General features: G+C 43.2%; 1 protein-coding gene across 26 annotated transcripts in view; it reads left to right on the top strand.

Moving 5' to 3' along the window:
• The first annotated feature begins 22,967 nt into the window (after positions 1 to 22,967).
• The window catches only part of LOC120447893 (CUGBP Elav-like family member 4), a 128,159-nt gene continuing 123,574 nt past the window's right edge, over positions 22,968 to 27,552 (top strand). For 13 of the 26 annotated variants that reach the window (XM_039629534.2, XM_039629529.2, XM_039629522.2 and 10 more), the window contains exons 1-2: positions 22,975 to 23,120; positions 24,604 to 25,052. In XM_039629534.2, the coding sequence (XP_039485468.1) occupies positions 24,993 to 25,052 (60 nt within the window). In that variant the 5' untranslated portion in view covers positions 22,975 to 23,120; positions 24,604 to 24,992. Of the gene's footprint in view, positions 23,121 to 24,603; positions 25,053 to 27,552 lie in introns of all 26 variants that reach the window. The other 13 variants (XM_039629531.2, XM_039629523.2, XM_039629517.2 and 10 more) reach the window with 3 other exon arrangements.

Below are 27,552 nucleotides of genomic sequence, written 5' to 3'. Positions count from 1 at the left end.
TGCTTTTGTGGGTGAATGCCATGCCTAACTCAATTATGGCAGGGCAAATGTTTTGGCGCAAAAAGCTCAAAAGCCACAGCAACACGGCCCATAAACAGAAAGGACCAACCTGAGCCTGTATCCTGAACCCTTCGCCTCTCCATCTCCTTGCAGCAGCTGCGCCTAATTGCAGGCAACATCAACAACAGCACACAAACACGCACACACACACACACTCAAACGGGGGAAAACTCATTTAATACATGCAATAATTTGGTTTATTATTGGCTTCCCCTGCCCCAGCCGCCACTTTGCCCCTTTGCCGCTTTGCCGCTATGCGCTACATTTGCCATAACTTTTAATTAAATTAAAATGCACAGCTCAATGCTGTGTGTCCAAAAGGGAGGCAATAAGGGGCATATACCCATAACGTTAATAACCAATTCGCTTTGTAACCGCTCGAAATGTTGTCCCGCTTTAACTGCAAACATATTTATGAATATTTGAGTAAAAGGCCTCTGCAAAATGCCCGATGGAGTGGGCTGTATTAATCGAGTTAGCGTCGCGAAATGGACTGCGGAATGAGCCCCTAACTATCGAGTATATATAACGGTTGGGGGGGTGGCCCAGAAAGATGTTATCCCCCCAATCTTGTCACACCTTAATCTCGTAATACCCACTCCCCAGATGCTCCGCATGGCACAAGTACAAGTCATGCAGAAAAACCAACGCCACTGCACGGGCAGCATATGGTTAGCCAACTTCATAAAAATGCAAACTTCTGCTTTTCACAACTTTCGGTGTGTGTTGGCCAACCCTCGTCGCCCTCGTGGACATTCACACACGCACAGCCATACACCTGTAATCCAATTAAAGGTAGCATAGTAGTTGGCTTTTAGCGTGCGGTGCCCCCCTTGAATCACCCCCCGCTCCATCACTATCCCCTCCTTTATCTGGGCACCTTAAAAGCTTTTACCAATCGACAACTCGCCTTGATTTTCAGCTGCGAGATGGAGCCGCTTCGCTTTGGTTCGGTTCGCTTGCTGGGGATGTCCTGTCGCTGTTCGCGTTTTACGTATACTTAATTTGATTTTTCACACAGGTCCCCCGCCCCCCTTTCGGCTACCACTCACACACAGCCAGTGGTCATGCTCTGATTTTCCGGGGAAAAACCGAGCAAGCAAAAAAAAAAAAAGAGAGGCGCTACGCCAGCATGCTGCAGCAGGGAAAGTGAGCGAGGGAGCAAGAAAAATCTAATTTCTGTGCAATTTAACGAGACATTTACGTTTTTTCATTTGATTATCTCCACAGTCAGTTTGGTAACTGGGCAGTCACGGCCACGCCCCACGCCCCTCCTAAAAATAGCAAAAAACGTGCGCGGGGAACCCCAAAAGCGTTGATTGTAAAGATTTGCTGCGTTCCTTTTCTACTCAAAACGGTCTTACCTGGTCATTGTACCCGAATTCTTTAGCATTACGACTGCACTAAAAAGCGGAGTGCAAAAGTAATATAGAAACCATGGAGCAGATCCTCCGCCCAGAGCATTTCCAATTCGTCCTGGCAATGCAGTATGCGGTACTTGCATTTTGTAGCGTACTTGTGTGGGCTTTTGGAGCTGAAACTTTTCGTGTAATTTGTTTTATGTGATTGTCCATTGGCTCCATTTTCGGATTCGCATTAGCCACGCCACTCGGCTTTCGGCTTTCAGCTTTCGGCCTGTAAGCCGCAAAAGCGCACACACACTGTCCTTTGCCATCCTGTACCCACACACACACCCACCTTTTGGTGCCCGAAAGTATGCAACAAATAGCATATGGACTAGCAAAACATGAGCAAAATGGGAGGAGGCACACACACCTTTTGTGTACGTGATGTCATTATGGGCAAAAGGTAAATTTCAACTGTCAGGGACTCTAAACGACTCTTTCGATCTGCTTGCCACCAGCACTACACCCCTTCACTTGTTACCCCTTTGTGGCCGGTTGTGCCACCAAATCGCAACTAACCCCAACGCAAATGCACGTTTAATGTATTTGACATTTTGAAAGTCAAACCGAAAAGCAGAGCAGTGAATACAGCACAGCATTTAAACATATTGTTCACCGGCAGTTTGAGTTTGGGTGGAATGCACATTTCTGTGACCCCTCCACTCCACTCCACTCCCCTCCCCTCCACCTCATCCTCTTTTGGCCCAGGACATTTGTCATTTGAGTTGACCCGATTTTTGTGGTCCGCCGTCTGTTTTTGTGCCTGTTTAGAGTTTAAATTTCGAGCTAAACCTCCTCCTACAGTCGAGTGTCCTTGCTGTTGCTGCAAATTTGTAATTTGAATAATGCGTAATTACAAACTGCCCAGTGGAAGTCATTAGAATGGCCAACGCGATCTGTGCAGCGAATCGTGTTTGTACACAGCTTTTTTTTGCGGTGAATGGCTATGTGGAGAAGTGTGTATGGGTTTGGATTTAGGTTTGGATTTGGATTTGGGTGTAGGTGTAGGTTGTAGGTTGTAGAGCTACTGGCTCCAATTTTCGTAGCTCCTTATTTGTTTGGCAGTGCGTTAATTTGCCCCAATGCCAAAGCTCGTTAGTCGACTCTATAAAGAAGTACAAAAAATGACAATGGGACAGAACATTTTGTCTTAATTAGAAGCGAACCAAATGCAAAGACCAATTAATAAGCCACACAAATTTGACATTCATTGTGGCCGAATCACTCCGCCTTGTCCCGGTTCTTTTTTTTTTCCCTTGCAAGCCACCACTTTTCCAGGCCAAGAAAACATTTGTTTTGTTTATGGCCTTCTCATATAGAACAAGGCTTGAGCTTCTATTTTCCAAAGACTCAACCCACCCCCACAGTTTTTTATACATGCTGTCATTTATTTGCTCTTATTTATGCATTATTTTTATGGGCCGCGTTTTTTTATGGCCGAAGTCATTATCCGGACTTGTTGTTGTGTTTGCTTTGACTAAACAAATATTATGGCCATTAACCAAATTGGTCAAAATGAAAACGCCTTGGAGGTGGGAGTAGATGGTGGTGGTGTTGCTGTTGGTTTTGTTGGTGGATCGGTGGACTGGTGGGTTGGGACAACCTGCTGTCAACCATAAATGTCAGAGACAATTAAAAAGAAGGGCAGTGCTTCGATCTCGCACATGTCCACAGTTGCACGGCAAATGAACTTGCTGGCCGAAATGACGGCCAAATTGAGCCTGGCACTGTGGTCAAAAGCAATTAATCAGCGATTTGGTCAATTAAAAGGGCGACGACGATGAAGAGAGCACAGTGCCGACGGCGAAGAAAAATCGGTGCAATTATGCAAATTGGTGACACTTTTCCTTCGTTTCTTTTCTAATCTTTGGAAACCCTTTCCTCCAACTTTGACCAACTGTGACCTTGCTTTGTTGTCTCATTAGACGCGTAATTACGGTGCTCTCTGCGTAAAAAGTGCCTGAATGGGGGGAAATTAAAAATAAATTACATGGAAATCCGTGGCAAGCCGAAATCGAAGAAAAACTCAAAAGAAACCAGACCGAGTGCCAAGCCAACTCAACCCCCAAGAACCTGTCAAAATTAGCGAAATTAATGCGCCAGCGTGGCGAAACTGTCAAACGCATAGAACAATTAATGGTTGAGGTGAAAATACTCGACTTTAAATATTACCCGTATCAACAAACAAATAATTTAGCTGTTGAAAAATGTAGTAATTAGGTTATCACCAATAGATCTAGGCTAAAGGGATTTTACAAGTGTCTAAAAGCAAACTTTAAGACATCATTTTGTACGATTTCTTTGGCTGCTTAATAACATATGATTCCATGTGTGAGTTCAAGCAATATCCTTCTGCCTTTACAGGGTATCTTCGGTATATAGGTTGCACATAATATCTAAGGCCGCAAACAAAATGGCGGCTTATGTGTCAAATACTTACCGGAGGCAAACAGGCGAAAAAGGTTCTTTCAACAAAATTGAAACATTTGCCGCGTCGCGTCGCGTCGCTTGAAAAATTTCCTTCTCTCATTAAGCACGACAACCCAAAACCCAATCGTCCCGCCCCCGAAGGTCCTTTCCATGCAGATTGAAATCCAATTAATGCCGCTCAAAGCTTTCAACTGATTTCTTACCCCCGGCTTTTCTTTTTCCCTCCAGTGCCCTTTCACGAGCAAACGGCTTGGAAAAATGGGAGTCGTCAACACGTCCACCTTGTGCTCGGCAAAAATCCTTTTTTTTTTTTTTGTGCACCCGCTTTGTTTCGCTTTTCATTTTTCTTCGTTGTTTTTTTGTTTTTTTGTGTTTTTACTTTTTTATAAATGCAAAGCGCGTTGGTGGCCCTAATATGTAAAATTTGTCAGAGGCCGCGGAACAAAAGGAAGGTTGCCCACGGCGGAGTGGCAAAACGGGAAAACGGGAAAACGGAAACGAAAACCCACGATGGGTACGGAAACTGTCATCGCGGTGATTGCGACCGCACATGCAGGCGGAGTAAGTTCGGATCTGGCGGAAAGTTGGGTAATGCGATAGTCGCTGGCCAATCCAATTGGGGCTTAATTAGAATGGGTTGGACGGCCGTAGAAAGCCGGAGAAAGCTGCAGAAAGCCAGGCAAATTGGATCGAAAAAAGTTGCGGTTCGCGACTGTAAGCTCTTGGCCGAATCGAAAGTTATCGATGGAAATGCAGGGAAAAGTTCAGCGCTGGCCGGATATGCGATAGTTATCTATCATTCGGGTCCAATTAGAAAATCCCACCTGTAAATATTTGGCAGCGGAACAATTAACTTTGGCCGAGGCCCTCCAATTACGTAAACAGCCGGGAAACAACCACTCCAGGATATATTTACGATTGAGTAGGTGGAAACCCACCCGAAAACCCATTTACCAAAAATGCCCTGTTGATTTAGTCAGCGCTTATAATACAAGTTTATGTGTGTGCTTAATAAATAAACATTTTCTACGCTATATAAACTCAAATACCGCGTCACTACATCAGTTACAAAAGGGCCGGGCCGATAAAAAGTATGAAAGTGTTCTTCCGCTTGGCAGCAAAAATATTATGCTAAAATAATAAAAACAAACGAAGCGCCGGCAGAAACAACAATTAGTTAGGAATGTTTACATTGTATGCAACTTTACTTAATTATTGACAAATGCATTAGCACATGAAAGTACGGGTGGGGCCTACAAAATGGCGGAGCGTTCCCAGAAATAACTCTCTAGGAAATTCTCTAAAAGGAGCACCAACGAAAAAAAATGATCTCTTTTTGCCTCTGTATAAATTAGCACTTCAATTTGGAGCTTTTTTCAAACAACGTTCTATCCAAAATAAGTTATTATCCCCCAGTTCGGTAAAATAAAGCACTCAGTGGCAAGTTTTTCGTGGGATTTAGTGTTTTTGCTTTTTGGAACACTATTTACTGACTACTCTCATTAGCATACTTTACTGGCCCACGATTTTATCTACTTCTACGGTGTATCAACAAAAATGTAAATGCTTTTTCCGCTAGCCAAGCGTATTAATAAACAGAAATTAAATGCATTTAGTCCTCTTCTCCCGTCTGCCGAAAAACACATTTCATATTTTGTTTGCAGCTTGTAGAGCATAACTTTTTTGGCTTTCGGTTTGTTCGAGTGTGAAAAGTTGCCAAATAAAAATAAATAAACAGAATATGACTGCATGCGTGACTTTTTGGTGTGAGCTCACAATTTACCTTCTCCTTTCTCTGCAACTCTGCAGCTCTGACGTATGTTTATGTTTCCAATCAGATTTCATTGTTTCGGTGTGATAGTTTAAAATGTTTACGATTTCACTGCTCCTCGTGAAATCGTAATTGTTGTTCTAATTAGTGAAGCGCAAACAAAGTATGCAATTTCAATATAATTGGAAGAATTTAAATCATATAGTATTCAATATAATGTAGTCAACTAATGGGTGAAGAATTTAGCTCCTTAATTTCATATACTTGCTTGCTGTATTTTCCTTAATATATATAAAGTTGAAATAGTCATTAAAAAATATACAAAAGTAATGTAATGACGATGTATAGAAAACCACATCTAAACACCGAACCAACTGATACTCCTCTAAATGCTTGCAGATACAGTGTTGCCTCTTTAAGAGCTACTGGCTTTAAGGCCAGCACTTTGATAACCTTGACGAATTTTCGTTTGATTGAGCTCTCGGAAAATGACCGCAGGGAAAGCCACACTAAAGCAGTTATACCGATACGGACGCGTACGTTCATTCATATATAATATGGTATAACACAAGTCCTGCCAGCCCAAGTTCAATAATAATTAGTTTGAGATTTAATTTTAATTACTTTGAGCTGAGATGAGGAATTTGCCGAGTGCTTCCTTCTGTTCTTGCCCAAGGCCTGCTCACATGGATTGTAATTAATATGAGCGAAAGCAGGACATGACAGGATTCCCCACATGTGTGTGTGTGTGTGTGGGTGAGCTGTTTATTTACTTATGGCCAAGGCTATCTAGCTTTCGACGAAGGGTTTCTTGGTTTTAGTTTCATTAAATTTCACTGCTCTGGCCGGACAAACAAAAAAGTGCCCAAGGCTGACACGGGCAACTCCTTGTGATGCGATGGGGAATTTTCCAAGACACCATCAACTTCTCCCACATGTCAAACATCTAATAATCGCTTACACCTCTTCCAGTGCTTATGCCTTGACATTCCATTTGCCCTCTTTGGCTGAACTTCAAGCACTCAAATCAACTTTGGAGAAATGAGGGAGAAGCCACTTGTCCATCCATCTACGTCCAGGACTCGAGCATTTCATTGGGGGAAACTTTTCCCTGACATCTTCATTCGTTCCTGCGACAGCTGTTGGCGGTCCTTTTCATTATAGTTTTTCTATATGCTCATAATGAGACGGGGTCTCGATCTTCTCGATGATGAGCGGACATATTTCACTATGTTTCGGCACAAATTTGCTGCAATTTGCACAGACACAGCACCCGCACTCACTTCCATTTTCCGATGAATTATTATGCGTTACATAATTTTCGCCAGCTCATGACACGACCTCGTTTCAATGAGGGGCAGCAAAATCGGAAGCCAAACGGAAAAAGTTTTGCCGGCTCTGCCTTATTTATGCATGCCTAATTTATGAAAATTTGATGTACTTGTAAGCTATTTCGGCGGGATACTTTTATATTTGTTTGCTCATAACCGCAACACATGCTTTTGGGGCTGAAGCTGTCGATGTGCCATCATCCCCAGGCTCCACATCCTTTTCCTGTCTCCTTCCATTCCATTCCATTCCACTCCATTCCAATTTTTTTTATATTTTCACGGTCTGACCGCCAGCGAGCGGGAACTGTGGGAGAGAGTCTCAAAAACTTGCGCCTAAATAAATTACTTGTAAAACTTTTCAAATACTCGTAATTCTACATGATGTTGTTGAGGTCGTCAACGCAACATCGTTCGATGCACAGACGGGCTGCGGCTGTTTGCCGGCCCACCAATCGTCCTTACCAGGATCCTGGATCCTGCAGCCGGCTCTTGAACCATTCAGCGTTATCGTCAAAGTTTAGTAAACCAACATAAATACCATTTACTGCAGAAAGTTACCAACACCAACAACAACAGCAGCGACAACCAAAGGAGGCAACTTTGGTAAAAACTGCGAAAAATGAGTGGCGATTGTTGGAATGGAATATGGGGAGTGTCAAGCGAAAGGTTATATGCTCTTAGCTACACAGAAAGAAAAATCTTATAAATTGAATTTTAATTGGAACTTTATAAAGAGCTCATTAAAGGCTGCCCCCAATGCATGATTATAAAATACAGGATCAAGGAGATGTAAATTACTTGGTTTTGAGGATGTTTTAAAATTCAAGACAAATGAACCAAAATGCCTTTTAGTTAACTAGAACAATTGTAGAGCAATTACATATGCCTTAAATTGAATAACTCATTTGTAGCCATTAACTATAAAACTAGCTTACTTGCCATGCAAAAGATCTAGTTCATTCAAGAGAGTTAAAAGCCTTCAAGCTTACTTGTGCATCCAAATTCTCCACTATTCGGTGCTGCCTCTAATGTTAGGGTGTTTTAAGAACGCATTCCTTCGACAGTAAGAAACTTTGATATGTATGCATAATGTGTTGCCTATTTTGGGAGCACCCTTCCCCTTCCTACGGCCTTTCTCCAGAAAAAGCCTCTTACTTTCTTTGCCCGCAAACATAGAACGTTTATTTTATTGACTTTTCACGCACACACGCACGCAGATATCCCTGATTGTGACTGTGTGCGTGTGTGTGTGTGTGTGAACTTTCTAATAAGTTGCCGCCATTCCCAGCGACAGCAACAAACAACTGTTCATCAATACTTTTGGTCTCGGCAAACACGGCAGAAGTTCCAAATCGGTGGAACGAAGGAGGCTGGCTGGAAGGAGAAATCGCTTTCGAGCGCTTTTGTATTTGGGGATCCGGCAAAAAGTAGCAACAAACTTGTAAATTTGTGTGTCAAAGTGTCCACATGAGTGTCTTTCCTGGCCCGCCCTCGCACTTTTTCCTTTTCGTAGATTTTCATATTTGTATTTGGGCTACCTTTTTAGAGCCCCATACCCATACCCATCCCACCACCCTCGACCAGGGTACATTTTATATTTCAGTATCAATATTTCTCATTGTGTTTCGCCGCTCTTGTTGTGAGCCTTGTTTGAGGAGGAGCAGGAAACTTTTTTCCCCAACCGAAGAGGAGATGGCAAAAAGTTTTCCAGCACGCACCCGAAAATGTGAGTGGGCAGATAAAGAAAGTAAGGTGGGAAATGGAAGCTATGGAGATGAGAAAGTACACTTAAGACTCCTGTTTGCTGTATGAAAAAGGAAAATCCGAGGATGGGAAGCGGACTTTGTTGCTCGGGATGAGTGCTCAGTGCTCAGTGCTCAGTGGGTACTAGGTAGCGGGTAATGGGTAGTCGAGAAAGTGCGGCAAAGTAAGAGTTTTATTTTTAGACAGCGAATGGAAATGTTAGGATTTTGAATGCAGATCAGCTGCATTCACTTTTCACCAGAACCCGACACTATAACTGTGTGCTGTACATGATAAATCCGAAATATAAAACCTAGTTTCATAAGGATGCAAATGGCACACTTTCTTATTCCACGAAGTGTTATTTCTGAATCAATTCCAGTCCATACATTAGCTAACAGACAGATTTCCTTGACTCAGTTCCTGCACCCAGCCTGTTGCACAATCCTTGAGCAAATAAAACTCAATAAAACCAAACTGTCACCAGCAGGCAGACGCGGTATATGGCTATTGGCAGAAAAACCCCATGGCACTGGGCCAATAATAACATTAAAACATTTTCTACATCAATGATGCACGACGTTCATCAATACATCATTGTTGCTGGGTGGGCGGTGCTTTTGTGAGGGGGGAACTCTGAGAACTCTTATATAAGCAATGCCTTTGAGGAAGGCACGCCGAACTGATTGATTTACATGGTTTGCCACGCGCGACTCCGCCGAAGTCCTTTGACTTTGACATGAAGGAATGTGAGCCAGGATGAGCCCAAAACTGGGGCTGATATCTTGAGGCCTGCTCGGGCGCATAATGAACTTTGGATGCCTGTTGGGGCCGCCAGCAAATGGGAGGGGGATTGTGTGGGGATGAAGGGCAGCTAAATCTTGCTCGGATTTCAGTTGAATTTAATGTCAATTTGGGAATGAAAGAACGCCCATTAAATATCAATTTTCGTTTATCGGCGAACGCGATGGCTCCCACTTAGTTTTATTAGACACACCGAGGCTTTTGGAGCCACAAAATTGCCCAGCAATTTCCTTTATTATCCTGTAGCCCCCACCATGCACAAGGTTGTGTGTGTGTGTGTGTGTGTGCCATCTGCTAACAGCAATGTGTTGCCTAGCCATAGGCGCATTACTATAAATTTTTAAACCATTTCCCTGCCACGGACTACAGGTGCAAAAAGGCTCTTTAAAGGGCGAGCTGCCACTTGGCAGTGGGGTATTCGGCTACAGTTTTTATGGCTGCCCAAACAATATAATAATCTTTTTTTGCGCTCATCCTTCCCCCCGCTGCCTCATTTCCTGTCCTAAGAAATCACAATTTTATTGACAACTCAAGTTGTTGCTGATTACATGACTGTGCGTATGAGTGGGCGCGCCTGGGTGTATGTGTCAGTTGCAGACATCCTTACATGCGCACCCTTTTAAGTTTATTAAATTTGCCAATTTCTTAGACCCGGCAAGTCTCGAGCTTAAGGTAAACTCGCCCATCTTATCCCATTTTGACCAGTCCGCACAGATCCGAGGGTTCCTCAGTCCACTCAAATCCCTGGTGAGTGCGTGTCTTTTGCTCTGATGTCCAATTTTTTGCAACTTTTATACTCTCACCGAACTCTGGGAATGTGCGCTGCGGAAAAACTTTGTTTAATTGTGGAAAATTCGCTCACTGACTGGCTCAAGATCTTTAAAATTCGTTGTGTTACGTATTGAGTTAGTGGAATTGCAAGTTTATTATTTTTCTCTGATAGACAGTGTACTCATCCGTAGTGGTAAATAAGTCTATAATCTGATTTCTGGCCTTCTACATTTGTTTTCCCTTCATTTTTATCTTCCTACCTCTGACAACCCATCTTGACTGACTGACTAAGTGGTCGAGGGTCGAGGGCGATTTGGGGTGGCTGGGTTGGAAAATATTATTAAAAAGGTTTTGCCTGCTGTCATACGTACATCTACGTCTCATCCAGACTTCACTTTGCGTTTGATTGATTAACACTTGTCAAATAGTTCGCTCTGCAAGTTCAGTCAAGCCGGATGAGTGTTAGAATTTTCCCGAGGTGTTGACAAAGGAAGGTTTTCCGAGCGGGCCTCAGCAGTGCAGTCGGTATTGTTGATTCTGTTCCAAAAAATATCTGACAGTCAGTCAAGCAGTTTCATAGTCGAAGGAGTAAGGATGTTGTGAGATGCTAGTGCAGCAGGACTAATCATAGGCATTGTACTTAGTCCTCTCTTCCTGTTTTCACTTGCTAAAATTCTTTTATTCATTCCAAAAAAAGAAGAATAGATGAATAAGTAAATGATATAAGGACTAATCATAGGCATTGTACTTAGTCCTCTCTTCCTGTTTTCACTTGCTAAAATTCTTTTATTCATTCCAAAAAAAGAAGAATAGATGAATAAGTAAATGATATAAGGGTGTAATCCTTACTAGTCTCAACTTAAACTGGTTTTAAATATACCGAACTAAGTTTGCAGCACTTTTTCTTCACTTCCTCTATCGCATTACACCTTTCTTCACTATCCAAGCGATTTGACTCTTTTGTTTATGTTTATCTGCGCGTGCTTAGCAGCTATGCAACGTGTTTTGGCTTAATAAAGTCAAAATAACCAAGGCTAAGTGGATAGAAGAAGCCAACATAAATACCCACGCACACACACACACTTACAGTAGCACACGCGTAGTGCCACTCCCCCTTTTACCGGGCATACAGTTATAAATTTTAGCAATGTTGTTGATGTGATTTAGTTGCACACCTCGCTACCAGCTACCACCCACCCAACACCACCCACCGCCCAACGCCCACTGCCCATCGCCTGTAAGATGGCAACAAATATTACAACAGTCGCAGTCTCTCCATCTGTCTGCGAGTGTGTGTGAGTGTGCGAGTGTGTGTAAATGACTTTATCTATGTCTGCGTCTGGGCCAAAGCAGTTGGTTGTCTGTGGCGGGGGAGGAGGGGGGTGGAGCTCTATGCGTGCAACATGTGCGCTGAATGTTGACGTTAATATTAAGAAAAATAAATAACCAAGCAGTTTGTTATCTAAGTTTATATAAACCGAACACACAGCGGGCGAAAACGAGAGGGTGTGCGTTTCAGTGTGTGTGTGTGCTTTTGTTTTATTTATAGCAACTACAAGAATTGCGTTTGGGGTTTTCCCTTAAATAACAACAAAAAGCATCGCAAACTGGCGCAAGGCGCTTATAAATTTTTGTGGCACGAAGGGCAGACACCGCTACACCATTTCCCCTTGCGGTTGTCCAGGTGAAAAATATCCTTCGCCGCCCACACACTCCCCCCCTTCCCCCCGTCGCCCGAAAACAAATGTGATGAAGGAAACTATAATATGAAATGCTGTGGCCTGAAATGAAATGGAAATGGCCATAAATTCAAATGAATGCTTAAATGCTCGAGATGGATAAAGTCTCGGAGGCAATGAAAAGGCCTATAAATCGAATGAGGAGATCGACACAGAAAGCGGCCACTTAGTAAAAACTAGGAAGCAATTTAGCTTCATTTGTTATTATTTTTCTAAAGGCCTTGCAAAAATGGTACCCTTAAAAGTTGCTTTATTGCTAGCAAACCATAGTTTTTCAACAATGAGTTTGGTTCCTGATTTATAGTGCCATTTGATATGGGGCGCAGTTATGGCAGCCAAAGAACCTTTGGCGTGGACAAATACGAGTATACGCCATGAAAAGGGCGTAGGTTGCTCCTTCCTTCGATGGCCATCTTTTGCTGCCATCTCAATTTCTAATTGGACCAGCCCCTCCACCTGCTCCCCCAAATGCCGCTCCTTTGCACGCCCACGGACGCAGTGCCTTCATTAATCTTGCTCACTTCGCCTGGAGAATCGAATGGGCTCGGCTGGAGGCGCTAACTATTTGCGCACTCACGCATCCAACCGAGAAGCCATCGGGAATGCAAGGGCAGAAGCTAATTTTTCATCATCACGCATCCTGATGCGCAGCCTGATGCGATGGCGATTCCTGGTGCTGCTCCATTGCTCCGTTGCTGGGATGCGAAGGATGTGCAGTTTGCCACCGGTGGTTTCATTGCCATGTGCAATTCATCAATATCATTTTATCAATTTTCACCGCTGTCCAACAGCAGCAGCAGCAGCAGCAGCAGGGAGCCAAGGACAACGCCGCCATCAACTCAACTGTATATCACATTGCAATTTGTTGTCTATTTGCTGAAGGATATGCAGATTTGACTCGCATCCACAGTCCCACTCCGCCGCCCCTCGAAAAAAGCGGCTCCTCCTTTTCCGCCTCCTGTCGTTTTTCATATGCGTTGACTTTTTTCCACCTCTCTGCATGTGTGTGTGTGTGTGGGGGGCGTGTCTGTGTTTGCTCTTTCAGGATTCAGCGTTTTGCAACTGTAATTCAATTTTAACAATTTTTCAACTGCGTTCGTTATTGACGTGACGCATCGTCGAATGATGATTTGTTGCCCCTGCAAAGGTGAATCCACCTCCGTTTGGGTTTGTTTGGTCATTTGTTATTTGCACTGATTTCTCTTTTTTCTTTTTTCTTTTTTCTTTTTTTTGAGTGTAGCCTTGTTCGTGACCTGGGCAGGTAGTATATCGCTTTCCATAATCAAATATTTAGTTGCAAAATATTGAATTTCGTGTGACAGATTCGCTTAATTACTGCTGCCCGAAATGGATTTCGTGGCTAATTTGATTGGATATTATTTAGAGTGTGGGGTCGGGTCTACCATGTGTATCATCTGTTTTTCGATGGATATCACAGCGGCAATTTAATGTTCTAGCTCCACAATAACGAGTGCATTAAAAACGAATTTAGCAGCCACAAAGGTGCTGACCCACAAAAAGTGATCTGTAAGCAATCCCCTGCTCATAGATTGCGTTGTGTTTTTAACCCATCTCATGGCTCATTTCACGTTTTGTTCAACAAATTTCACGCTTCGTTCTTCTTGGGCTACCTGCCAGCAAACACACACACAGCGAAGAAACAAAAACGAGAGAGATAAATAGATGGGTGAGGGAAAAAACTTCAAAAATGACAGGCCACAACTTTGTTACACAAAATACTGGCAATTTGTTGTGACGTTGTTGTGATTTGTATGCTAAAAGTATCTGCCAGATACATTCCCACTCGCTACTTCAGCTGCAACCGCAACCATATGGTGCATCTCGGTATCTCGGTATCTCGGTACCTCGGTGTCTTTGAGTTGCACTCCCTCGTTTCCATCTGGGTTCTGGGGTCAACAGCAGTTCAATTGCCTGCCACTGCCGCTGCGACTGCCGCTGATTAGAATAATTAGCTAGCCGCCTCCTTTTGCGGCACGTTCCTGTTCCCCGCTCCGATTACCCGCCCATCTGCGCCGCCTTCCATTTCTGGTGTAAACAAAGCAAGGCAGCAGTACACAAAAAACGATCTATTAATAGAGAGGCCCAAAGTACTTCCAACTTTCAAACAGGCAAGTGAAATGCGCGCCAGTGCGTGCAATTGTTCGTTTAATTGTTCTCGTTTTCCGGCTGTGAAATATTCATGAGTCTCTGATTCTCTGCTTCCCCGCAAAAATAACCCACTAGCCAATATCTTTTTGGGCCAACTGATAAGACCGATTTGGGTTGCAAAGCAAAGCAAAAGCAAAGCCATATTGGAGGGGTAGCAAGGAACATTCCAGCAGGGGTAGAGTCAAGCCAAAATGATAAGGGGAAATTTCCCTGCCATTAAACTTACGCTTTAAATCAACAAAAAGAATTACTTTTGATTCTTGTTACTCAAGCAATATCAAAACGCTTGATCTTGGTTTTTGCCTCGATCAGCTACTAAACTCCACACTTTAACTAAAGATTAACGAGGGAAATTCGTGGGAAAACACTCCTCTTGAAGCCAATTCGCCGCAACAGAATCCCTTCAAGTTGCGGCGAATTCAGTGCCATGGCTACAACACATGCGCATTTTTCCGCACGCTTTTCCAGGCATTTTCCTAAGAGCGCTTGCCGCCCAAAGAGAAGCGGACCAGCAACAAACATTGAAAGCGAACAAAGGGAAACAAACTTTGATTTTTTGTACAATTTCCTTTTTTCTTTGATTTTTCTCCATTTTTCTCCATTTCTCTTGATTTCTTTTTTTTTTTTTTGCAAAATCAGCAAAAACATGAAACGACATAAGTATGTCAAAATGCATGGAGAGATAGCAGAACTCGGATAGGGATAGGAAGGATATCGGGGAAGGAAGCGGGGCACGTACTTATATAAGGGCCTAGGAGTACTTTTCGCACACACATCCGCATTCTATATAGGGATATATCTGTGGAAACTCACACATACATTGTAAGGCAGACGAAGGGCAAAATGAAATGTGAATGTTTGGCTGAGGCTTTGGTTGCCGCCCAGATGATTTGGCCTCACTTTTTCGGGGATGTAGGGATCAGAGGGATGTGCGATGTAAGGATGTCCGCTGGTTGGGGGGTAGTTGGTGGGGTAGGGGCCAATGGATCGGCATCTCAGTAGCCGGGTAGCTAAGGCAACGTCAATCACAGGGCCGAGTGCTGCGATATATGGCCAACAGCAAAACCAAAACGAAAAGCAAAATGAAAAGCAAAATGAAAAGCAAAACAAAACGCACACAAAACCGGAGGAGCTCGTAGTCGGTGCGAGCGAGAGCGCAGACAAGACAAATAAAAATACGGAAATGTTGGGCTAGGGTGGCAAGCACACATGCTCGGTTATACGAGTGAATGTATATATATTTTATTCAGGCAAAAATCCATATAATTCAATGGATTGGCTCCCCGAAGAACCAGAAGCAGAACCATAAGCAGAACCAGAACCAGAACCAGAACCAGAGACAGTGAAAAAGAGAGAGTACAGGCGACAAACGCAAAGTGAACACAACAAAAAGCAAACCGCAGATTATGCGACATCGAAGGGGGAGTGTGGCAGGACCTCTGCGAACAGGACGAAAACGAGAACGAGAACCAGATTGGGAATGAAAAGGAGGGCGAGGACGAGGGCGAGAGCGACGACGACGCGTCCTGTGGCCAGTCAGACATATTAATGACAAAATGATTATGATGACACTAACTGAGGTCTGTCAATCCCGATAGAGTCGCACTGGCAGTGGAGGAGGGCCCGTCTCCCGACTCCAGACTACCGACTCCCAACTCCCGACTCCGTGCAATATGTAAAACAAGATTGACAAACAAACCAAATACTTTAAATGATGCTTAAAGTTGACACAGCTGTCGAGCAGCAGGACGAATCTGTTCAAGTGAGATTAATGACAAAGAAATGGTAGCCGAAGGATGTGAAAATGCGGAAAAGACGATGTAGATGGGGTGCCTAAGCTGAGAATAAGTAACCAAAGCACTTCAACAGCTTTAATTGTTTTATTAAACATAAATATACTTAATACTTTTCAGAATGGAAGTTGTCTAAGGAACAGACCTTTTTCTCAGTAAAAGTTCTCAAAGTATTTTTCTAGAAAGATGCAATTCTAAGAATTGATTTATATTTCAATTTCTTGGAATTTACAGATAGAAAAGGAAGAATAGGATAGCGTTATATGCGTGTCCTTTTGTAAGGACTTTTTGGAGGAACACTTAAATAAGTATTTAAAAAGTGTAATTATTATTACATTTTCTTAATAAACTTCAAAATTAAATTCACAATATTTTATGGATACTTGAAAACTGAATATGTATATTGCTATTTTTCAAATAACTTGTTGTGATTGCAATACTCCTTCGATTTACACAAACTACCGGCGACTCGTTTGAAGTAAAGAAATGTCCAAATATCTCTTTAAACTTAATATCCTTGAAGGTGATATTCAAAGGAGCTCGCACGCCATTAAAAGAGACATCGATCCTGTGGCTTGATGGCATGTTGTTGGCAAAAGTGTTGGTTGTCACCTGCTCGGAAAACACTTTCGATTTATTCTTGGCTTGGCTCTTGAAAGCGGTGCTCAGCTTCCCAGTTTCCCAGCTCCTCAGCACCTCAGCCTCCCTTTTGGTTTCTTTCAGTTTCAGTTCCAGCGGCTACGAGCTGAAGAAGAAGAAGGCAGGGAGGAAAAGCCCCGAAGCCAAATGCCAGGAACAGCCAGCAAAAGAAAACCCGCGCTAACCGCGCCACCTCGCAAAACTACCTCCGCCCACAAATGCCGCCCCCTCCGGCTGCCCCACCCCCTTCTCTACAATGGCAAGACCAAGACCAAGCGCCCCGTTAATTAGATTTTGCGGTTTTTGTGTTGTGCAAACTTCAAAAGCAACAGCAACACGCAGATGATGGGCACCCCACCCACCCACTACACCCTGTACACCCTGTACACCCCCAACCCCCACCCACTTAGTCAGTGGCTGCCAAACGCCAAAATGTATGCTTTAACAATTTTTGATACAACATAAAATTGGAATTGAAATGGGGCAAGAAAGGGGGGCAATAAGTGGGTGGGGGGCGGTCTATTTGGTTGCTGCGGGTCGCAAAACAAAATCGATAAATAAAACTTTTTACAATGCGGCAACACTTTCACGCACTTTGGGCCCTCGTCCTGCGATCCTTTTCCATATCCTGCCCGCTTCCGCGGTGGCATTGAAAAACCGCCTGAAAGTATGCAGCTACAGCAAGTTTTTTACGCAATTAGTGTACAATTTCTTAATTTATACCCTGTCGCCAATTTATCAACACAGCAGAGCAAACCAGCAGAGTGCGGCGAAGGGGGAAGCGGAAACCTCCTCTGTGGGACCAAAGTGAAATATTATTATGAGTACGTGTTTGGGCGACTCAACTGGCTGACTGAACTGCCTGGCTGACTGGATGGCTAGCTGGCTGGGTGACTGGTGCCGCCCTTAAGTTTCTGATGCCCCAAGGGGCCGAAAGGGTTGCCGGTTGGGCGGCCTTTGAGCCACCGCCACCCCCTTGGCCTAACATATGCTACTTTGACATAGTTCTTTGGGTCGACGGGCGTCGGTTGTGAAATATGAAATACTATTTATAACTTGATCAGCCCTAGATGGGTCAGATGCAAAGCAGGGGATGACAGCGAATCATGCCCGGTATCTATCAGTGCTCCGGGGGACATAAGGTCGCAGGGCTTGGGACCGGATTGGATAGCATTGGATAGCATTGGATGGGATTGGATTGGATTGGTTTGGACTGGCTGTTTGGGATTGATATTGGCCTAGGGTTTCGGGACACAACGCTCGCACTGTGCGGCTGTTAATTAAGTTATGATGGCAAACCGCAAACACTGCGATGGCTTCTGCTTCTGCTGCTGAGACTGAGACAGATACACAAGGATATGCGCATACAAACGAGTATGTACGTACGTATGTACACATACTGACATAGGCCCCGTCAGTTTATGAAATTTTCATTAATTTTCGACCGCAGAGCGTTTCTGCTGATGTGGTGCCCTCTGACCCCTGCGCCGCCGGCTGACAGCGTAACGAAAACTTGACGACACAGCACTAGGAACGTAACAGACGTAATGAAATTTTGCGACATGTATGACAGGACATTCAGTTTCGGTTCAGTGTTCAGTGTTCAGTGTTCTTTTGGGGGGCCAACTTTTGACAGGCGTCTGGAAAAGTATCCCGTTCGGCGACCTTTTCGCCTCTGATGGATGATGACAAATGCGGCACAGAAAGAGAGAGAGCACACGAGACTCCTACTAATTATATGATAATCAAAATCTATCAGCATCGCCTCTCGTTTCGTTTTTAATTAGGCCATTCGAAGGATGCCTAATCATCATAATAATACTCCTTGTGCCAGGATGGGCAATGGCAAGTGGAACTGGAGCAGGAGGATGGGAATGGGAATGGGGATAAGGATGGGGATGGGTTCAGGAGCCAAGGCTGCCCCGTCATGGCTGCTCTGCTTTGGCATTAGCTTTAGCACTGGCATATAATTTAGATTTATCGCTTGATTTTCGCATAAATATCGACCATGTGGTGGGGGCAAGGAGATCCGGATGGGGATGCGGATGTGGATGCGAATGCGGATGCGGAGGGTTTCTCCACTTTTGTGTGCTCGTTGATGCATAAAGGCAATGGTTCTGGAGCTGAGTGCCCGACTCGGCCTAACGACTTGTTGTACGTATAGAAGATGTAAAATCCAAATGACATTGACTCGCTGTAAGTGGCTATGTGTATATATATATGTGTATCTGTATGTATGGGGCCGTGGGAGTGTCAGATAATGTCCAAGTGCATAAAGCCCAAGTAAATGGCAGAAAAATCATCGGTGATTTTTCGTTTTATTGAATTTATTGCCATTTCAGGATTTAATAATGTCGTACAGCAAAGTTCCGGCGCTTGGCTGGCTGAAAATATGTTAAAAGCGATAAGTTGAGTGTATTTAGCCCATAACCAGTTGCCTTCCGTTTCATAACTGATTCGTAAAATGCCTTTAGAGCCCTGTTATTATGGCGTTCAGTTCAGTTTCACGTTTGCGAAGAAGTTCCATTTTCGCTATTTCCTTTTCGCAATAATAAGTTAGTGCATATTAAACCAGTTTTCTTATATTCACAGAAAGTGCTCCTGAAGAAGGGTATATTCCGAAAGTTAAAATGAAATTTATATAGCAAATAAAGCGTTATATTTTGTACAGCAATCATCATCAGTATGCCCTACTTTATTACTGCCTGGAGGTTCTTAATTTCCCTATCAATCATTAAATCTCGGGTTGTTCCAAGAAATGTTAGGCTAAATATGATAACATCTCTTAGCTTTAGGGAGTTTTCAAAGCCAACTTTTCAGCATAAAGACTTAAGTCAGCTGGACTTGATTCAATAACTCAAAAATGAAAAGGAAAACATGACTGTTCCTGACGGCTTCACCGCATATCTATTCTGCCCAACACTTGGCCGTGGAAATGCTGGGAATTTCTCTGTCAGCTTTACGCTTAGCATTCCATCAACTACATAGCTCGCTCGGCTTGTAAAATTGATTTCATATCATCGTCGCCATCTTGACACTGATTATATGCCTTCGCACTTGGCTGCCTCCGGGGGCAGCAGGATTCCGAGTCAGGGGGCATGGGGCATGGGAAAATGCGTTCAAAAAAAAAAACGAGATGAAGAAGGAAAATATCAACACACCATTTAGCGCTAAATACACAGCGCGAACTGGGTCCGAAAAACGAGAGCCTCTCGGGAGGAGCGGCTGCTGCTGTCCAAAAATTAACGCAAAATCAAAGTAAAAATGCGATAAATTGGCGACGACAAGCGCAACGCGAGGAAACAATAACAGCTCCAGGATGGACGATGCTGACAACGTTGTCCCGCGCTTGAAATGAGCGAAAATCGGTCGAGCATATCAAATTGAAAAACTCCAAGACAACGCGGCCACGGTCGCCGGGGAATGGGAATGGGAATGGGAAACGGGATGTGGATGCAGACGAGGATGAGGTCCTGACGGGTCCTGAAGCTCCGGTTCCGACTGCTCTAGTGGTTGCTGGATGGCTGAATCGGGCGGACTGGGTGGCTGGGTGGTTGGGTGGCTGGGTGGCTGTGGCGCGTGATGCTTTTGCGTATCCTAGTGACACACAAATACATCGAGAGATAGAAACAGACACCCACGCACAAAGAACCGAGAGCAAAAAGCGCGTAGCAAAAATAGCAGCAAAAGAATAACAGCTAGCTACAATAATAACGCTTCAATGGAGTGCCGTGGGGTGGAGGATGCTGGGTGGGTGGATGGTGGGTGGATGGGCGGTGTCACGTGGGGGGAGGGAGGTGGTGCTAAAGGGCAGGAGGTGGTGATCGGTGGGTGGAGCGGGCCAGATGGACAGGCAACTGAGTAGACGACATTCATTGCTGCTTTGGCAGGTTGTTAGGTTTCCGAGTCTGTCAACGGCGGAGATTGTTAGCAGCTTGAATGAATGACTGACTGAACTCAGCCGAACTGAAACTCGACCAAATCGAGCTGACTATTGATGGATTTGGCATATTAGCTGGCGGATTAAAGCAGCTGGCCAGCGGGAATTGGCCGGCATTGATGGCTTTCAGACAAAACCAATGAATAACCGATACAAAATTACCAAATTGAAAAGGAAACGTGTTTCATAGTGCTTCTATTGATACCTTTTTATAAATCCTATTTCAAAGTAAGCCAGTTTGTCTACCAAAAATGCATAAAATCTATTATTGACAATCATTAGTATTTGGCGTATTCATTTCTGTTACTGCTGAATACCACTTGCAACTGTAAAGTCATGATTGCTGGCAGTAATCGGTATTCGTGCCCAATTATATTTTCATAAGGTGTCCCGGTTCCGTCCCTTTGAGAAATTACCTTGGGAAATCAATCACAGCCATAACCGTTTCGCAGTACAAGCCAAAAGTGTGTCTCGACCATGAGGGGAAACCCCCGAGAAAAAAGCAAAACAAGCCGCGCCCCAAAAACTTGGCTGGCATTATTCAATGCCTCGCAGATGTTTTCCTTGTTGCTGTTATTTTTGCCGGCTCTGAGCCCTACTAAAAAAGTGTTTCTCCATCTGCTGTTGTTGTTGTTCTTCTTGTTGCTGATGTTGTTGTTGTTGTGGATGTTGTAGTTGGCAAAAATTGTTGCGTTTCGCATATTAATTTCTTCCTGTCTTCGTGCGTCGTCATCAACATCAAGCTCATGATGATGAATTTTGCCAACATTTCGGTGAATGGTGTTCCTGTGTGCGTGTGTGCGTACTACCATTTCGCTCTTCAGCAAGGACTCGCGCTCTTAGAGAACTCTCTTCCTTGCTCTTATTGGCGTAGCTTTCCAGCCACGTTGTGTGCGTGTGTGTGTGTGTGTGTGTTCGCCTTTTGGCCCATCAAGGCGGCAGCGGCAGCGGCAACGGCAGCCTTAATCACATTGTGAGTCATGTGTTTCATAAATATTCAACAGAAAATTATCATCGCAATGATGAGCACACTTCCAGTCAAAACAGAAAATGCAAAAACAACTTCTCGACGAGTTCTCCACCGAGCAGCAGGGGCAGTGAAACGCACATGTTTTCAGCCCGCTCGCCGCGGTTCGGCCTCATCATAACTACCCCACCCCCAGTGCCACCCATTGCCACCCAGTCCACCCTTTGAGTACCCTACGAATGAATACCCCCTACAATCGGCGGACAGGCAGGCAGGCAGGCAGACAACCAGCAACCAGCCAGTAAGCCCGGCACATGGCTCTCGCGCTCTCCCACTCAGATGCACTCTGCTCCACTACACAAGACACCTTACATATCTAGGGCCCCAAAACTAACCGACTGGCCGTCTCGCTCGCACCCGCCGACCACGAGATGGGGGCCTGGAGAGCGAGAGCGAGAGGGCGCTAGCGAGAGAGCCTCGCCTGCGCGTGAATCGGCATCGGAATCGGCTAACACGATACGAGTCACGATTCCCCCCGAAACCTCCAGTTCGGGGGTTTTCCCTTTAGGCCTTGTTGGGTTTTCCAGCCTGCTCCACTGCTAGAGTGCCGCTATTCGGTGTGTTTGCCGTTGTGGCGTTTGTTATGCACCAAAGTAGCGCGATTGGGTCTTCTAGTTCGATTGGGTTGGCTTTCAGCTGGGGATCCTGGCTAGGCTGCTATCAGAACTATCAAGCGAAGCGAACTTGCGAGCAACAAGCGAGCCATTATCAGTGGCAGCAACCACCCCCCACCCCACTCCTCGAGGTTACAACCCCAGCAGATCCGGTAGAGCATACAATGCTTCGGCTATGAATGCTCGCCGCGTGCCTGTTCGACAGCACACATGTTCGATGCAACGCTCGAAACGGTCGCAACGCTCGGGAAATGTGCCGAGTGGCCATGAGGGTGGACCACCCACCGCCCACACAAACGTTTTCCACCTCGAACGTGTGAGCGTTGTTGTTTTGCCGGCGTGTTGGGCTGTTGCGTTCGCTGCTGGTTCGAATTGGTCGGGTGGGCGTAAGTTCGGTGCGATTCGGGTTCGGGTTCGGACGAGGGACTTGTTCGGGCTCGGGTTCGGTTCGGTTCGGATCTTTGGGGCTCTGGACGCCGTTGTAAGCGCCGTCCTTTTTCAGTATGATATTGAGTTCTGTGTAGTTAAGTCGGAATATTTCGTATAGTTCTCGTCGACTGTCGTGTGACATTTGTTCTTCGATTCAGAAACGCATATTGAAACGCAGCGATAATACAAATTACGAATATTCAATGAAAAAGATTTAAGCAAAACCAAAACAAAACCAAACAAATTAAAAAACCAAACCAAACCAAAGAAAATCAACCAATTAAAATTAAAAATTTCAATTCGCTTCAAAAATATATATTACAAATATAACAGCCAATTTAATCAAATCAAATTCGCCACAAAAATCGCAAACAAAGTTTACAACAATTCGTTTACTCAAATCCCATAACACAAAACAAGCTACAACTAATTCAAATATATAACTGTTAAATCTGTAAGCAAGGGCAATTAACACTAAGATCACCCTGAATCCCAAAAACCTATGCTCCAAAATACATACTCGTATGTATCACCCATAGATGATACTCCTGACTTATTAGAACTCAATTCCTGTTAAATCTCTCCATCAGCATCATTAACATTAGCTCCAGAAATAGACCGACTGCCATGATAAACAAACCCGAAAATAATTAGAAACAATTTGTAAACAACGAAATTTCCAAACAGAACTGGGCACTGAGAGTAAAACCCAATTGCCGATCAGGTTGTTTTTTTCTTTATTCTCTCTTTTCCTGAGGTTTACTTTTTGGAAATATTTCCACGCTCTGCTTTATTCTCGATGTATTTTTTTCAATTCGCCCAGATAAACAGACGAACGAAAATTGTTTCACGCTCGCAGCACACGAAAACATTTTCAATTAAAATTTTGGCCCAAAAAGCCAACCAAACTAAAGCAAACCAAGCCAAAAGCGTTTCTCACATTGAATTTGAATATTTTGAGCATTCCATAATTTCGTTTCCATCTCCATGGCATTCCGATTTCAATTCTCCATCACTCGATCCCATTGAAACCATTTTTCGCCAAAATCTGTTCTGTTTGCTGTATTTCGCTGTATTTTGTTGTATTCTAAGTGTAGTTGTGTGCCAGTGCTAGTTGCCAATATATATGGCCCTGTTAATTGAATATGCATTGCTCTTAATGATTTTTGGCCAGCAGAGCATGATTTTCCTTTCTTTGGCCAGCGATTTGCTATTGCTTTTTCAGTATTTGGTAGAAATTTTTCAGTTGGTTAAAATGTTTTACTGCCGCTTTGATGTGGCCCAAAGCGTCCACACTCACAGTAAATTATTTTCTCCGGCCCAATAGCGAAATAAGTTTGATTATCGATGAGTGTTGAAATGGTCGTTAATCGCATTACTAATTTTTTATATTCATGGGAGGTGGCTTTAATTTCTGGAGTGATTTTATAAAGTAAATATGCCTTTGAAGAGTTTTACATTTTTGTTCCAAGTCGATGTGAAATGTTTGCTGGAATATTGGTTCAATATTTTTATTAAAGTGCTTGAAAGTAGACGATTGGTCATTTGTGAAGTGTTTCGAAATTCATTTTTGTGCACTGTGAAAACGTGTGTTCATTTGCTCTTTGAACTTTAAACTAATTTGAAAACCTATGAATGAATTTACACTTTTTCGGAAAATTTCCATATTTTCTACTTTGACCTTCTCACAAGCACGTTTGTGCACTGAATAAAAATGATAAATCATTTTGCTTTGCCAAAAACAATAAATACATTAATAAATATTTACCCAGATAGATTTTCTTGCCATTCTCGGCGTTCACCTTAATTCCAAGCAATTAAACTCACAGGCAAGAGAATTTTCCAAGCCAACTGTACTCGGAAAATCATTGAATTACCCATGCTTACAGTAAACACAACCTAATATTCACAAAACACAAATTCTAATTCGATTTTAGATCAGAGAGAAAGAAAAAGAGATAGAAAAGTACTCGCGTGTGTTTAAACACTGGAAAATACAGATAAGATAAATTATAATAAACACTAAGCCATACACACATTATAGACGGCTAACCACACGAAAATACATTAAAATCAATAAGTAACCAGTACAGAGTAACAGAGCAGACAGTTCAAGTGAAAAACCGAAACGAAACTTTCAAAAAGTGCTTAAAAGTAATCAAAAGAATTATTCAAGAGATACAAATTTAAAAAGAAACAAAACTTAGACAAATAAACAACGGTCATTCACAGAGGAAGATTTACGAAAAGCTTCCCACAGAATCGGTGAAAATCGTTAACAATTTTTTCTCGCAAAGGCGCCACGTCCAAGAGCAAATCGTTCCATATGGTTCATATTATTGAATTGGTCGGCCAGCCGAAGGTTGAGTTTGCTCAACAAGTTACTGTGAGTATCAAAATCGAGAGTCCAAATGAATTTTTACACCGCAGGACAAGAGGGGGGAGTGCTGGGGGGGCGGGGCGGTCGATGGGGCCAAAAATGATAATAAATCTTGTTGTCCGCAGTCACGTAATGACAACTTAATACAAATACATATGCATACATCGCCGCACACACTAACGCACTTTTTATTATGTTGTTGTGACGCTCTTCCTCTCTTTTTTTTACAACCGTGCCTTTGGCTTTGCTCAACATATTTTGACAATTAATCATTCCCAGTGTCTGTGTGTCGTCCTCTCTGTCACAGTGTGCGTTTGTATGCGTGTGTATGGGTGATTGCGGTTACAATTTTTTTGCGCAAAACTCGAAATCAGTGCGTCTGTGTGTGTGTGTGTGTAGGTCAATGTGACTCCCGTTCCGACTGTCTGCGTCTCGTGGCCATTAACACACCGCAATCTACACAGTGACCAACATCTCGTTTCTTTGTCACGAGTCCACTGGTCCCGACTTAAAGAGCCCCGTGTCCTGCAGAGAAAAGAAATGCAAGAATGTCCAAAAAGTAGACTACGATTGGATGAAAGATTAAATTTGACTCCCAGCGAAAAGAAAATAAGTGTGAAAAATCCGGTTACTTGATGTTTTCTTCGTTCCTGAGTCGTATGAGTATGAGTCGTTTTTCCAAAAAATTATGAAAATTGTGAATAGCAAAGTAAAGAAATTGTGTTTTTGTATGATAAAGTTTAGATAATTAAATAATTTGAGTAAAAAAGTGTTAAATAGTTTCATAATTTTAACTTTTTATTAATTTTAATAGTTTTTGACTTAACGTTTGGTATTTAAAAGTTGAAATATTAATGTCATTTATTACCTGTCCAATAATTGCAAAATGTAGTTTTGTAAATAAATAATTTTAAAAGAATTGTAAATATTGTTAGTATAAAAAAAAAGCTGGAGATTGATTTTTTGTGCTTAAAGAGCATTTTATTATACAAATAGAGTAGTGTGTCAATTAGGGAAAAATAAAATATTAATTTTTCCGTAATTAGAATCATAAATCCCTCAATCAAACGACAATAGATTGTGATTTATTTTTATTGAGCTCTGCCGATATCCTTTTATCTGGCTTTCTCTTTTCAAACCGATTTTAGTCTTTAACCATATGGACGCATCTTTAACCTACATATTGATTTATCAACTTTTCCATTCACTCGCCTTTTAGTCTGGATGATTTTCCCAAAGTTGTCAGCCAGCTTTGTGGAATTTGTGAAAAGCAAAAAGAACCTTAAATTCTAATCGGATTTACATTTATTTCTGTTGCGTTGAGTAACTACATTCAGTTCCCTCTTTGGCCCCCATATCTATCTATCTGTTTCACTTTCAGCTGACTGCTTTATCATATGTTTTTGTTGTTGTTGTTGTTGCTGATGTTGCCCCAGTTGTCACCCTCTTTTCCCTTATTCACCATTCTCCATTCCACATTCCCCATTGCCCATTATATATATTCCCTATTTTTTTGATTTTATTACAACGCCAACGCAGAAAAGTCTGTTACTCGGGGATATTGCGTAAATTTCATTGTGTATTTCACTTTTATGGTGGTGGCTGTCTAGGATCAGGCGTACATGTAGATGGGGGTTGCACAGCCAAACACCACACTAAAAGAAGAGGGTGGTGCTGCGGGTGGTTGGGTGGTGCGTGCTGTGTGCTGCGTACTGCGTTAGATGACGTCGCCGGCGTTCTTTGTTGTCCTTTGTGCGTGCGTCCCGCGTCCTGTCCTCCCAGTGACGCCCGCTCTCCGGCCAGCGAGTCCTGTCTGCTCTTATCCTTGGCAGGGATGTTCGAAAGTCCTTCGCTCCGCGTTATCCTTACTCTCCTTCTATTCTAATGATGACACATGCGTTCTCTGTTGCTTCGCTGCTCTCGGTCCTGCTTCATCCTATTGTTGTTCAATATTTTGTGCCACTTGTTTTGAATTTTTCCACATCCTTTTGTTGCTGCTCAGTTGTAGTTGTTTTTGGTTGCTGGCATTACGTGTTAGCTAACTTGCTCGTTAAATGGTTAAGTGGAGCAAAGTCGTTGACACAGTTCTGTTGGGGTCCTTTTCTTTTCTGTGCTTTCATTTCATTTCGAGCTGGGGCTCTTGCATTTTGGGCCATGAGTCAGAGACACGAACTTTCCGCTGGAAGTTATATCCTTCGGTCGCAAGTTAGTTTTCTTTTGGGAAAGCTAACTGCGGCAATCTTAGTAGACTGATTTTATTGTTGGACTGATAGTAAAGGCACACGCTAATACACCAACACAAAAAGTTTCTTTAAAGGTAATTTTAGCAGATTGGTTCCTAAAATGCACATAACACTTTGTAGTAGCTTTACTTTATAGAAGTGTTCATAAAATACATTGTTTCAAAGCTATTTGCTATAAGGAATATACCTTATATTATCATTTAAATCCAGCTAGCCGCATTCCATTTAGTTCCGCTCATCAGTACCCTTTTATCATTAACCTT

This window comes from Drosophila santomea, chromosome 3L (genome assembly GCF_016746245.2).
Source record: "Drosophila santomea strain STO CAGO 1482 chromosome 3L, Prin_Dsan_1.1, whole genome shotgun sequence".
NCBI lineage: Eukaryota > Metazoa > Arthropoda > Insecta > Diptera > Drosophilidae > Drosophila > Drosophila santomea.
Note: the sequence above shows the minus strand (reverse complement) of the source record. Positions and strands in the feature narration are given on the sequence as shown.